At 44.2% G+C, this 13,481-nt stretch overlaps 1 protein-coding gene across 1 annotated transcript in view; it reads left to right on the forward strand.

Annotated features, from left to right (window-relative positions):
* The window catches only part of LEKR1 (leucine, glutamate and lysine rich 1), a 164,465-nt gene that overhangs the window by 73,887 nt on the left and 77,097 nt on the right, over positions 1–13,481 (forward strand). The window contains exons 4-5 of the mRNA XM_003766208.4: positions 4,226–4,345; positions 12,753–12,931. Coding sequence (XP_003766256.1) covers positions 4,226–4,345; positions 12,753–12,931 — 299 coding nt within the window. The remainder of the gene's footprint in view (positions 1–4,225; positions 4,346–12,752; positions 12,932–13,481) is intronic.

The following is a 13,481-nucleotide window of genomic DNA, read 5'->3' on the forward strand; positions in this document are numbered from 1 at the left end:
TGATGATGATAATGATATTGAATTACGTCTCTGATTTTCATTTTTAGTAGAATTTTAGCAGCTAAATGAGCTTGGAGTCGGGGGGACTTGAATTCAAAGATACCCTCAGACACTAGCTGTATGATCCTGAACAAGTCTCTTTACTTGTTTGCCTCAATTTTCTCATATGTAAAATGTGCTAGAGAATATTTCTGCAAGAAAATCCCATGACTAAAACAACTCAACAACAACAAAATTAGAAACCAAAGTTTGTTATATATATTTTTGCACTGTCACTATAAAAAGACAGCAAATATGGAGAAGGATACTGACCTTCTTTAAGAAATATGAATTTTCCCCATTAGGCTAATTTAGTAAAGAAAACATTGCAAAGGGCAGAGGTCAAAAAAGAGAATATCATGAACCTTCTCACAATTTGGTATAGCAAAATAGCACAGAATAACAACTCTTTTATGTGTTCCTCTCGGCTATGTACACTGTATGTGTGCTCCAGAATTATTTAAGGTATACAGATTTGATCACTGTGTTGTTCACAGTTTATAAGCTACTGTTTACTTGTTCACAGTTTATAACCTACTGTTTACTTTTCCCATGATTCCTAGACATTTATCTGCCATCTACATTGGCACTTACCTTGCCTCATGGAATAGGAACCTTTTGTTTGCTGCAAATTAATACAAATTACCTTTAGAGCAGAGAACCCTGAGGAAAAAAAGAGAAATTTTTTTCATCTCCGGGGCTTCGTAAAGTGCATTGCTATAATTTGTGGAACTAAAAGCACAAAAATATTAGAGTTAATTAAAATGTAAATATTTTCTTTTTGGTACTTTTCTATAATTAGGAGCTTAGCGTGTCAGCTTAGTATACTGAGTAACAATGTTGAAAGCATTTATTTTCTATAGAACTAATTTGTGTAAATGTCTATTAGTTTAACAGCTGTATAGAATTTCTGTTATTGCTGTTGAGTCATTTCACATGTGACTGGCTCTTTGTGATTCCTAGTTTGGAGTTTTCTTGGTAAAAGTACTATAGACATTACCCACTGATTGTATTAGAGAATAATCAAATCAGTTAATATTAGCTGAGTGCTTGGCATTCATTAGGTTCTTTGATAATATGCATATATTTTCCATCTGTGGACTGAGAAACATTTGCTTTTATAAATTATCTTTATTGAATTTATTATTATGCTAACAGACCAAATGCAAAATCTTCATGTTTGTGTGCACACATATAATGTTAATAAAGAAGATAAATTTCTCTTAAAAGGCCCTTGCGCTCTCACCTTGAGTCTCTGTTTTCTTTACTCTATAGATGTTTCAGGGGAGCCGTCTCAAAGTTTTGTTCAACATGCTACCTGAGCAAATCTCTAGTTATAAAAAGTAATTAAGTTTAATTGGATAATAGGGAGCAGCTAATAAAGGGGGAGGATACTTCATGATCTGTAGCACTAGAAAACCTTAGCCCCTAGAGCTGTGAAGGGGCCTAGTACATCATGGGAAAGGGCAAATAGCCCCAGAACCTGGACCGTGTGGATGGGCTAGATTAGGGAAAACAAGAGGATATTCTTGTTAGTTTGATGATTTCAGGTGAAAGAAAGAAGGCTTTTGTGTTGGAGAGGAATAAGGGAGGATCAAAAGATGGTTCATACTAGTGCTTTGCTAGGTGAGAGGATACTGGTGGGCAGCAGAAAGAAGGCAGAGTTGCCCCATTTTTGATTCTGCTTTCTCTGTAAAGGAGCATGGTCTTTGGATTAGCCCAGCTAATAGCCAGGATTGACGGGGAAATAGTAAAAGAATAACTGACTGCCGAGGTGATGCCTGAGCCACTGCTGATGATCCCTGAGCAGTTCTCCATTGTGGGAAGAGAAAACATCAAGGAGCTTCTCAAAAAGGGAAGAGGATTCAGCTCAGTGAATTGTATCTGAATCCTGATCGATAATTTGTGGTTGGTGATCGACCATCCAGGAGAAAAAGTATCCACGTGGCTTCTGGAAGAGCAGCGTCCACCCTCTGGCTCAGTTTCTTCTTTTGAGAATACGGCAGGGATCGCCACAGATCTCACAAACCAAGTGTTTTCAGAATGTTTGACAAAGTCTTTCTGGTACTCTTGTGTGAGGGCAATGTGTCGTAATAGCAAGAGTCCTGGAGCCGGTGTCGGAGGATCAGACTTGGAGAGTTAGTTCTGTTACTGTCTATATGACCTTGGTCAAGTCACTTATCTGAGCCTTAGTTCCTTTACCTCTCAGAGAGAGACTTCAACTCTATATATGATATCCCTTTGAGACCTAGATCTATGATTCTTTTTAAAGATAAGACAAATATAGCCTAGATGACAGTATTCTTGAACTGGCTGAATGACCGGACGCAGTAAGTGACCATTCTTGGCTTGGGTGACTTGGAAAGTCTTCAGGGAGTGTCCCAGTCCTGTTCCTGCGCAATTTAACGTTTTCATCGATGTTTCAGCAAGGGGGCATCTTGTTGAGTTCAATATAGGCAACAAACTGTGATAGAATCAGGATCCATAACTTTAATAGTCTAAGACAGCAGAAGTGTCAAACTGAAATAGAAATGGGGCAACTAAACCAAACATAAGGATCCCCATAGGCTGCATATTGGTCTAGAAAACCACTTGTCTTTATGTACCTCTTTTTATTGTTATACATCAACACATTAAAATCAGAGAGGGACTAGTTTTAATCTGGTTTGGTTGTCATTTGAGGGTGTTGTAGGCTGAGTGGGCTTACAGCTCTAAGACATTGGGTTCAAATTAATTAAATTAAATCAAAGTTATTAGGGTTAAATATAAAGTCATATTTGAGTTCAAAGAATCAACTTTATAATAAGAACAGGGAGGCCTCCCTATCCAGCAGCTTTCTTGAAAAGGACCTAAGTGTTTGAATGGATCACAACTTCCAGATAAACCAGCGGTATAAGACGGAGGTCCAAAAAGCTGATGCAATCTTGGACTGCACTACGGGAGATGTAGCTTCCAGTCATGGAGCAGCAATAATCCTCCTTTCTTTTCTTATCGGACAACATCTGAAGTATCGTGTTCAGTTCTGGATGCCATATTTTAGAAAGGCCCCTGATAAGCTGGAAAGAATCCAGAGAAAGGCAAGCACTATGATGAGCCTCGAGTTCATTTCCTATGATAATGGGTTGAAGGAGTTGAAGATATTTAGCCTGGGGGACTAGAAAGATCAGGGAGGATTCCAGAGCTAGAAAAGCTTTCTTGTTGAGAAGGATTAGATTTATTTTGTTTGACCCCCTGGGATAGTAAGAAGAGCTGGTGGGAAGAAGTTGTGGAGGGACAGACCCTGGCTCTGGGGGAGGAAAATGCCTTCATATCATAATTTGCGCTATCCTCAGGGGAATGGGCTGCACTGGGGGCGGGAAGGGATTAGTTTCTTCTTCCTTGGGGGTCTTGGAATAGAGGCTGGATTGTCACTTATCATCATGACTAGGTAGTTGTTGAGAACAAATCTCTTTCCTATTAGGAAGTCTGCCATATTTGATTCTGTGAGTGAGACTGTTTAGTGTGGAGAAGATGCAGGGCAAGCACGAGGGTGATCTTCAAGTATTTAAAGAACTGTTATAAGAAGAGATTTTTCTTTGATTCTCTCTGGATCAGAGCGTAGAGCAGCAGTCGAGGGTGGCCTTTATGGAGTCAGCAAAAGCTGCCCCCAACTGAGGTGGATGGCCTTGGGGAGCAGAGTGTACATATTTCCACAATTATCTTGCTGCACAAGAAAAAATTAGATCAAAAAGGGAAAAAAAATGGGAAAGAAAACAAAAATTAAGCAAACAACAAAAAAGATGAAAATACTATATTGTGATCCATACTCAGTCCCCCCAGTCCTCTCTAGGTGCAGATGTCTCTATCACAAGACTTTGGAACAGGTCTGAATCATATCTCTGTTGAAAAGAGCCCCGCCCATCCCAGTTGATCACCACATATTCTTGCTGTTGTTGTGCACAACGTTCTCCTGCTTCTACTCACTTCACTCAGCATCAGTTCCTGTAAGTCTCTCCAGGGTTCTCTGAGATCACCCCAGGAGAGACATTCTGTAGGAAGCGCCCAGTCTTCTTCACAGGAGTGTGTTTTGTAACCCATAAAGTGCCATAGACATGTGAGTTATTGTCATCTACAATGGTTTAACAAACAATGGTAATTTCTAAATATTTTAAAATTTATTGAATATATTTTTTCTTCATATTTTTAGAATTAAAGATCTAAGCATGCAGTTAGAAAAGCAACAAAAACAATTTCAGAGCGTGAATGAAGAACTGAGACATTATCAAGAGGAGCTAAAAGTCGCACACAGACAATCACAACAGTACAGGTAAGATGTAGGCCCCTAAGGGAAAAATAGCTAATTAAAATATTTCATGAAATGGTTATAAAGCTAGGACCATAGTGATTGAAAAAAATAGTGTCTTTTCTTCAAAGACTTTAGCTCATACTAGGAATTAGAAAAATATAGGTGTTGTGTTAGTTTTATTTTTTATAATTAAAAATAATTGTGCATGAACACTGATTTATTATCTCAATCACATTCAGCATGATGGATCAATTGATAGAAAACAAATAGAACAAGACAAATTGCAGAGATAATGCTCTGTATTTTTCAGTTTCACCACTTCAAAGCAGGATTATTATTGTCCCTCCCAAACATGCAGGCTGGAGTTCATCACACCCAAAAGTGAAGAAGGTTCTCAACAGGTTGAATATTTACTTTTCTAAGGAGAGCTGAATAAATTGGGCAGATTCTTGCCTAAAGAGTGGCTGCTCTGCAAACTTCAATCCATTTTTGTTCTTAAAAGATGAAACATGAGTAAATAGGAAAAATGCTCATTTTATTTTTATATCTTTGGGGAAAATGCTCAGGGAAAAAAAATCTTGGATTGTTCTGTTTTTGTTTTGAAATAGACCCTCCCCCCAACTCCCTGTTAGAATCTGGCTCTGTTGCCTTACCATGATGTGGAGGTGACCCGAACTCCCAAAGGCTGATGCCCAAGGAGGGCGAGATTTGGCAGAGATTTCAACTGGAAAGTCATCCAGACCTAGGCTTGGCAACATCTCAGATGTCTGTTTTCCAGAGGCCAGCCTTGGCAATAGAAAAGATTCATTACCAGGAGATTGGTCCTAGGTGATGAATTCTTTTTTGTCAGTCACAGCGATTCAAGAAAACTGACTGCCAGGAGGCGTGGGAAGATGGCCATTTGCATCAGGGAAGGGAGAACCCACATTAAGACACTACGGAGTGCTCTGATGCAATTTCTGGTGATAATTTTCATGTTTCTTACTCCCAGGTTGAGAGAAGTTCTCTAGCTTCAGGGCTGTTGGGCATTGAAGGCCCTGCTCATCACCTTCCCCGGTTACATTATTGTGCCAGCTGGCGATGCGACCCCTGGACACTAGGCAAAGGCCCTTCGGAGCTCTCCCTCTCCCCCCATCACCACCACCTAACTTCATCAGGAGCTGGGAGCTCCTTTTTATTCTGTCTTGCTTCATTGTCATTAAGATAAGAAATGACTGAGTGTATTTTCAAAGTGAAGAACTGATCCCCGGGAGGAGATGGCTAAGCCTCTGATCCCTTGGTATCCACGTGCAAACCACAGGAGCCTAGGTTTGGGAAGGGGATGAAGAGAGAGGGAAGATACAGGCTGAAACTGGTCCAGCAGGCAGTGGCCATCAGAGAGGGATGTCTGTGAGGACCCAAGAGGAAAAAGCTGAGGCTGGAGAGAAGGGAGACAGCAGGCCCCAGAGGCCCTAGAGAGAAGGGAGACGGCGGCCCCGGGGGCCCTAGAGAGAAGCCTGGACTTCATTTGCCATCATCCTTGGAGGAGAGAAAGTCATGTCAGCTGGGAGAGTGGAAAGAAGCATCTAGTACCAGAGGAACAGAGGGCAAAGGGTAAGAAAGATGACTACGAGAGACCCCTGGAGACAATGAGTGGGAAGACCCACGTAGGTCCTGTGGGAAGCAGAGTGATTGTTAATCAACTATTCTGTATTTTTTGCATAAATAAGTTGTTTTCCATATTTAATGCCCATTAACTAGAGAGCAGGAGACTCGAGGGCCATTTCCGGAAACAGAGTGGTTGCCTTTCCTCCCAGGCCACCTCTCCCTGGCTGGGGAAGGGAAGGGGCCCTGCCAGTGCTGCAGGGGAGGCCTCCCAGGCGGAGGCCGCTCCCACACCAGGATCGAAGGCCTTGTCGGTGCTGCACAAAGGCCTCTGCTCTCTCATCCCTCCCTGGGCCTCCACGGCTGTTTGTAATGCTTTGGGAGTATGAGCCGTATACAGAAAGTCCCATTAAGCCTGTTTGATCTATGAAGTAGGGGCGTGTGTGTGTGTGTGTGTGTGTGTGTGTGTGTGTGTGTGATGTGTACAGAGGGTTGTGTTGTGTTGAGCAGCTGTGGGGTGGGGGGGAGTCACACCCAAGTCCTGGAGGTCGGGGCCAGGGCTTATTAGAAAGAGCGGCAGCTCAGAGAGAGTCTGAGAGAGAGAGAGCCCTGAGGAGGAACCGAGCCCATCCCGTGTTTCGAAAATCTTGCCTAAAGCAGCCCCTGCCCCCTGCCCGCCTCCCAGAGACTTGGGAGGTGCTCCTTGCCACTTGTCTGAGCAGGCAAGTGCAGGGGAGAGAGCTTATGGGACTCTGTGTGGATAACTAGAGGATCCCGAAGGGGAAGGAGGCGAGAACAGAACCAGTCCAGAACTAGCTGTGCCCATCAAAATGATGCCATGACACGCTCAGGGCACATCACGTACGCAGGGCCTGGCTCGGCGGGGGCAGGGGCGGAGGGTGGGCCCTGGCCCCAGAGACCCGGGAGAGGCAGCCGTGACGGGGGACGGGGGGTGTCTGACGGGCGCTCTCAGGGACTGTTTGATGGCCCGCTTCCACAGAAGTGACTTCCCAACATTGATGAAGCTGATGTTCCAGGTACGGACAAAACCCCCACTCCATGTTGTCCGACCATGTCCCATGCTTTCCCACGGAAGTCACCTGTCTCGCTCACCTGTGGCTTTCTGAGGGGGGGCGACTCCGTCTCTGATTCAGTGCCATGAGCACATTGTAGACGAATGAAGCCTTTGTTGAGTGACCGACCCGGTCCCTGACAGGAGGGCTGTACACGCCCGGATTTGTCAGACAGCTGCCAGCTGGGAGCCATCATCGATGGTTTACAGATATTCTTCCTGTCTGTCCCGCAGATTTTAGGATCCCTGCCTGTGTCTGGGAATTCTGGGCACGCGAAGAAGCAGGAGCTTCCAGAGTTCTTTCTAAAAGAGAACAGGCTGGTTTGGAGGCTCACGGACACCATCAGCGGATGGGGCTAATTCAGAAGTCTCAGCCTGCCTAGAAAAGCTGCGTTAGAACCAGGTTCTAAGGAAGGGGCGCCATGGCCGGCCCTGTGCAAGGCTAGAGATACACAGCCGGAAGGAGGGGTACAGAGGACCCAGTCCCATTATGCGCCAGTTGAGGAAACTGAGTCCAGAGAGATGAAGACCTGCCAAGGGCGCAGGTCGGTGAGCACCGAGCTGCCGCCAGCCCCGGCTCTGGCTCTGACTCCTCCCTACTTGGGAGGCCGGCGGCGGTGGGATGCCGCCATCCATCGAGTCCAGTCAGTCACAGAACCTCGATAGTGATTCCTTCAGGAACCTTCAAGCTTGATGAGCCGGTTCCTGGGGGTTTGGAGAAAGGGGTGGAAGAGTGAAAGGAGTGAGAGCAACATCGAAGGCCATTCACACCTCAGAACATAAGCCATGCAGTGACCTTACAGCAGAGTTGGAGACGGAGCAAAAAAGGGATCCTAATATCAAATGGTGGGATATAAAACAAGTTGCATTCAAATCTCCAGAAACTCACAGACATTAAGTATCCAACATGGAAACAGCTACAGGAACAAGAACGAAACTCTCCCCACCTGAAGGAATACACCCTATGGACTTGCGCTTTATTTCCTAATTGGTTATGAATGTCAGACTATGGATGCCTGGCACAGGTCCCTCCCCCTGGTGGAGGGTGACTCGGGATCACAAAGACTCCACCAAGAAGGCACCAGCCCTAGTAGGGTCTATCGGGCAAACTCAGGTCTTTTGACCAAAAACAAATTCTTCTCCCTTTCCCCTCAGAGTGTTTGCTAATGGCGAATTCTCTTCTGGCATCTCAAGAGCCTCTTCCTTCCCGATGCGAGGGGAATGGAGCCGTGTACCAGTTGGAGAAGGTTTCTCACTGATCCAAACCCATTCTCAAGCGCTTGAAGAAGTGCCACCTTGCAGTGTTGGCGCTTCTCTTATATCTACCAGCCAGTCCTGCTGCCCAGTTTCCATGTGGAGTTTTCTTGGCAAAGATTTAATGGTTTGCCATTTCCTTCTCCACTTCTTTTTGCTGATGAGGAACTGAGGCAAACAGGGTAAAGTCACTTGGCCAAGGTCACACAGCTAGTGAGTGTCTCAGGTGGGATTTGAACTCATGAAGAGGAGTCTTCCTCCAGGCCCGGGGCCCTTTCCACTGTGTCATGGCCTGTCCCAGGTTTCTTCAGATGAGGCTAAAAAAATCTCCCAGGTTACCTAAGAGCAGTTTGCATTCTGATGCATGGGACAGAATGACCTGATTACTTAATCTTCTTGGAAAGCTACATGAAATCATCTTCTGAAGCTTGAGAGGAATGACCCCAGAGGATGATGGAGAGGAAACACTTCCGATTCATTTACTTGAGCACCAAGAGAGCCACAGAGGAAACGATGTGGGCAAAAGAACCCAAATAAAAGTGTGAATGATTGGAAGTTTGCTGTAAACTTACTGTAAAATAGAATGGCCTGGGGAGATGGATTGTATCCCTTATAATGAGGTGGAGGAGAATTATTCTGGAGCCTGGTTTGGGCATCTGAGGGAGACGGACCAGGCCCCTTCGCTCGTATTACAGTCTTTGTTTCTGGAAACCGTGAGCGCCGTCTTTCAGGGGGCCACCGAACTATGACCAACGCGAAGCTTTAGGTCACTTTGCTCTTTCAGATTTTCTCTTAATGGCGTAATTGCAATCATACCTGATCACCTCGCCTCCAGCAAGGCTTTGTTCCTGCCCAGCATTTCCCCTGATGTTATTTCCAATCAGCCTCTGGGAAAGAAGCAAGAGTAACCAGGTGGATGCCGGTAGAGGTGACTCAGAGTATCCTCTAGAAGAGGAAAAACTTAGGAACCCCCCCATGATTTATCTGGGCAGGCATCATAGAATACGGGCAGCCAGAGACCCTGAGACCAGAACCCTGAATGGTCAGAATTGTAGCCCTTAGGCCCACCCTTCTTCAGGACCTGGAGGCTTCAAGGGGGCCACGGTGGAACATCTGGGGCCTGCCGAGAGTCTCTGAACAAGGTGGTGGCCAAGCTGGGGCCCATTTGTGGTGTGAAGTTGGCCCTTTGTACCCGTGCTTCCTTACTAGAGTCGCCTTTCTCTGAATGGGGCTTCTGCCCCAAAGATTCAGTCATTTGGAACTCAGGGGGCCTTTCCCCATAAGAGTCAGAGTCTCAGCCAGGAACAGGGATGACAGTTTACAGTGATACCGCGTCTCCATCACCACAGCACCCCACCACACGCGCAGTCAGGCCATGGCGGACCATCGGTCACCAGGCGTTTGCCAGCGCACTGTGGCCCCCTGAGAACTGGACGGGCAAAGACAGGCTTGGTCCTGTTGGTCAGAGAAGGTGCCCTTGGCTCAGGCCTCCGTGGGCTTCTGCTCCCACTACAGCCCAGAGGCATAGGAACCACAGGCCCGGAAGTATAAGTTTCCCTTCTTTTGGCCATCCACCCGCCCCCCAAAAAAGCCGGCCCCCTTCTTGCTGAGGGTGGATGATCTCCGAGAGATTCCAGAGTCTGCTTCAGTGGTTCCCAGAGCTCCTGCACGTGGGCTTCTCTCCAAGGTGCAGATCGCAGCCTATCAACCATTCTCCTCTTCCCATTGCCTCATTAATTCTCACAGGATTTAGAATAAACGTTACTTTAGCTGAAACTTGCCATAATCTGGGAAGGCCAGAGGCAGAATGGAGCAGGAAAAGATCAGCCTCTGTCCTGGAAACTTCACTGTGTTATGGAAGGACCCGGAGGTCCTCAGAGATGTGCCAGTGGACTGATAGAACCTCTATCCAACGGGGAAGGCTTCCCATGGGCCCAGGCCCTAGATGAAGCTGCCGAGCTGCTTCCTGTCAGTGGGCTGCCTAAAGACAGGGAACCCCAGCCTCCCCGGATGCTCTGCTGGAGAATGGGCAACTGGCGGATCTCATCAAGGTAGCCCTGTGGAGGGGGGACGCGCTGCCAAGGCAGTTATTGTTGGTGGCCCCAGTGCCCCATGGCAGTCTGGCTAAAGGTGGGATGTAAACCCGAGAGCTCCGACCCCATCTCACAGGGCTGCCTCTCTCTCCTGCTCTGACAATTCACACAAAGATGTGACGGACTGATAGCCTCTGATTTTCCCAGAGGTACCTGCGTTTTAAGCATAGAATGCTCTGCTTAACTTGAATTAATTTTTAATTGAAAAAAACTATGTAGTAAAGTATATGAACAAGGAAGACCATACATTTTATATAATCATGTCAATAGGTACAGAAAAGTTCTAATGCTAAAAATAGGATGTGTATTTAAAAAAAAAAAGCATTAAAAGATACAGGAATAGGCAGGTTTTTTTGTTATAGTAAATATTTTCATGAGATTTCAGACAAATTTAGAAACTGAGTCAAAAATTCTTTTTCATGGCTCTTTGTGGAATGTAATGATCCTGAACACTTAGAAGTCTATAACTGGGAGGAGGAATGGATCAATACATGCAAATTTCATGTAGTAATGCACTTTTCCATATACTCTGAATGTATATTTCTATTTATATTGCCAATTTGTTATAAATTAATTACACAGAAAAAAATTGCAAGGAAAGATTATGCATCTAATATCTATAAACTGGGTAGATAAGAAAATGTTTTACCTGATTACATTTTATCTGAGGCCTGCATATTTTAGTAGCTTTAAAACTGTTAACACACCACATAAAGACTATTTCACCAGGTCGGTATTGCATTATATCATTGTAATAATTCTTAGATGTTTAGATATCAAGTCATCCCATGTGGTGGGAATGGGGAGATTTGTGGCAAGACTCGTTTTTTCAATTTCAGAGAATTTTCCTGTAGCTACATGGTAAAGGGATGGAAAAGTCTTATTGTAAGTGTTGGATACCTTTATTTAAGTGTGGTTTTTATAAATTAGGTATAGTGGTGTTTCCGAATGTTTGTTTACGCATTAGTTTAATTTCCCTTGTTACTTGTTCTCCCTTCATAGGGAGAACTGCAGAGGAATAAAAAGACATATCAAAAAGGGGAAGGGTGGGAGTCTATAAACAGAGCCCAGCTGTGGTAGATCCTACCAAGCTGGGAAATCTTCGCTTATACGCTTTGACAAGCAGCTGTCCCTCTGTTCCTTGAAGACTAACCCGCCAAAGGTAAAGTCTGCCCTCGCCAAAATTCTGACAACCAGGTGATGAATTTAATATTGTCCATAGCAACTAATGAATGTAGAGAGAGGTTGCAGTCTGCTTGCCTTTGGAAATAGTGAAGTAGATTAGAAATAGTTAGAACAATATGCAAGTTAAGAAGGCAGCATCAAGAATAGAAATCTTTAAATGTTTTACTCACAGCCATATATTTAGAAAGTTTATAATAGCACAAAACTGTCATAGTCGGCCTAGTTGTTGGGGAATAGGAGTAGTAGGTTAGTGTTAGAGAATATTATTGAGTCCTATAATATTATGAGTATGAAGACTTTAGAGAAACATGGAAAGACAGATACTCAAAGCAACCACTTACTGCCTGGCTCAGTTTGTTGATCTGAAGGAAGTCTGAAAACATCTGAAAGGCTGAGGTGAGCTCAGAGGCCTTTTTACTGGAAAATGGGCCTTCAAAAGTCAGAAGCAAATTTTACCCCAAGAGGGGAATGATTACCACATTATGTGCCAACTACTTATATCCACATACAAAGGCTTCTTAGAATCTAGAACCCATAAAGCAGGCTTCAGGGGCCTTAAAGATTGTCTAGTCCACGGGTCCTCAAACTTTTTAAATAGGGGGCCAGTTCACTGTCCCTCAGACTGTTGGAGGGCCGGACTATAGTAAAAACAAAAACTTTGTTTTGTGGGCCATTAAATAAACTTCATAGCCTTCGGTGAGGGGGATAAACGTCCTCAGCTGCCGCATCTGGCCCACGGGCCGTAGTTTGAGGACCCCTGGCTCTAGTCCATCCCTTCATTTTAGAGATGAGAAGATGGGGGTTCAGAAAGGGAAACATCTTGCTTCAAAGTAGGGAGATAATGAGCCAGAGACTTAAGATTCAAACTCAGGTTTCCCAGCTCCCAATCCAAGGCCCTTTCACCTGCACCAGGCTACTTTCCCTCATATTTTTCCTTGCCAAAGTACTGGCCATTCTTATGCAGCCACAGCCATGGAATATATTTAAACAACAAATGTATTCTAAACCATCTTGAAAATTGTGAGTGTCCAGAATACAGAAGGGAAAAAATCCTTTGTTGTTGAGGAAATTGCAAATTAAGATACCCAATTGTCTATTGAGATCATTAACAATCCCTTCTTAGATTTCCAATATTAATAATAAAAAAAGAAACTAGAATATTAAATTATTTTCTAACAATCAATTCTTTCCACTTTTCATATCTGAAAACTTCCTACTGATCACATTTTTCCCCTTACAGTAAGAAGCTGGAGCAGCACCATGTGATGCACAAGAAGACACTTATGTTACTCAAGTTTTCTAAGAGAGAACTAGCAAGCATTAAAAATGAAGTCACTTACACGCTCCAGAATTGGGTTTTCCTGAGTGAGGAAATGTCGCTACAAATTAAACACATCAGTAAAGAAACAGTTTTGACAGGTTTGTCACATTCCTTTCGGGATATAATGGGCTCTTTTTGAGTGGTGGAACACAAGTTAATGAGTTTTTTTTTTCAATATGGGAACCAAAAATAAGGATTTCTTCCCTGTTATTATTCTTGGTCTCTACTCCTTTTTTATTCAGTATAATCCTGCCATACCACCTGACACCTTTATTTATATAGTTATGTTTTATGCTTGAGTTATGTATGAATTATATTTTCTCATGAGCTTCATCTTGAAGAGAATTGAGGCAGAAGGGCTCTATGAAGTTCTTTTCCTCCTCCTCCTCCTCTTCCTGCTTCTCCTCCCTTTTCTTCTTTCCTTCCATCCCTTCTTTCTCTTCCTCCCTCTCTATCTTTCTTCCTTCTTCCTTCTTTCCTTCTCTCCCTCCTTCTCCCCCTCCTTCCCTCCCTCCTCTCCTTCCTTCCTTCCTTCTCTCCTTTCCCTCCTTTCTTCCTTCCCTTTTCTTTTTGCAAGGCAATTGGGGTTAAGTGATTTGCTCAGAGTCACACAATTAGTGTCAAGTCTCTGAGACTGAATTTGAACTC

The sequence above is a fragment of the Sarcophilus harrisii genome, chromosome 3 (genome assembly GCF_902635505.1).
Source record: "Sarcophilus harrisii chromosome 3, mSarHar1.11, whole genome shotgun sequence".
NCBI lineage: Eukaryota > Metazoa > Chordata > Mammalia > Dasyuromorphia > Dasyuridae > Sarcophilus > Sarcophilus harrisii.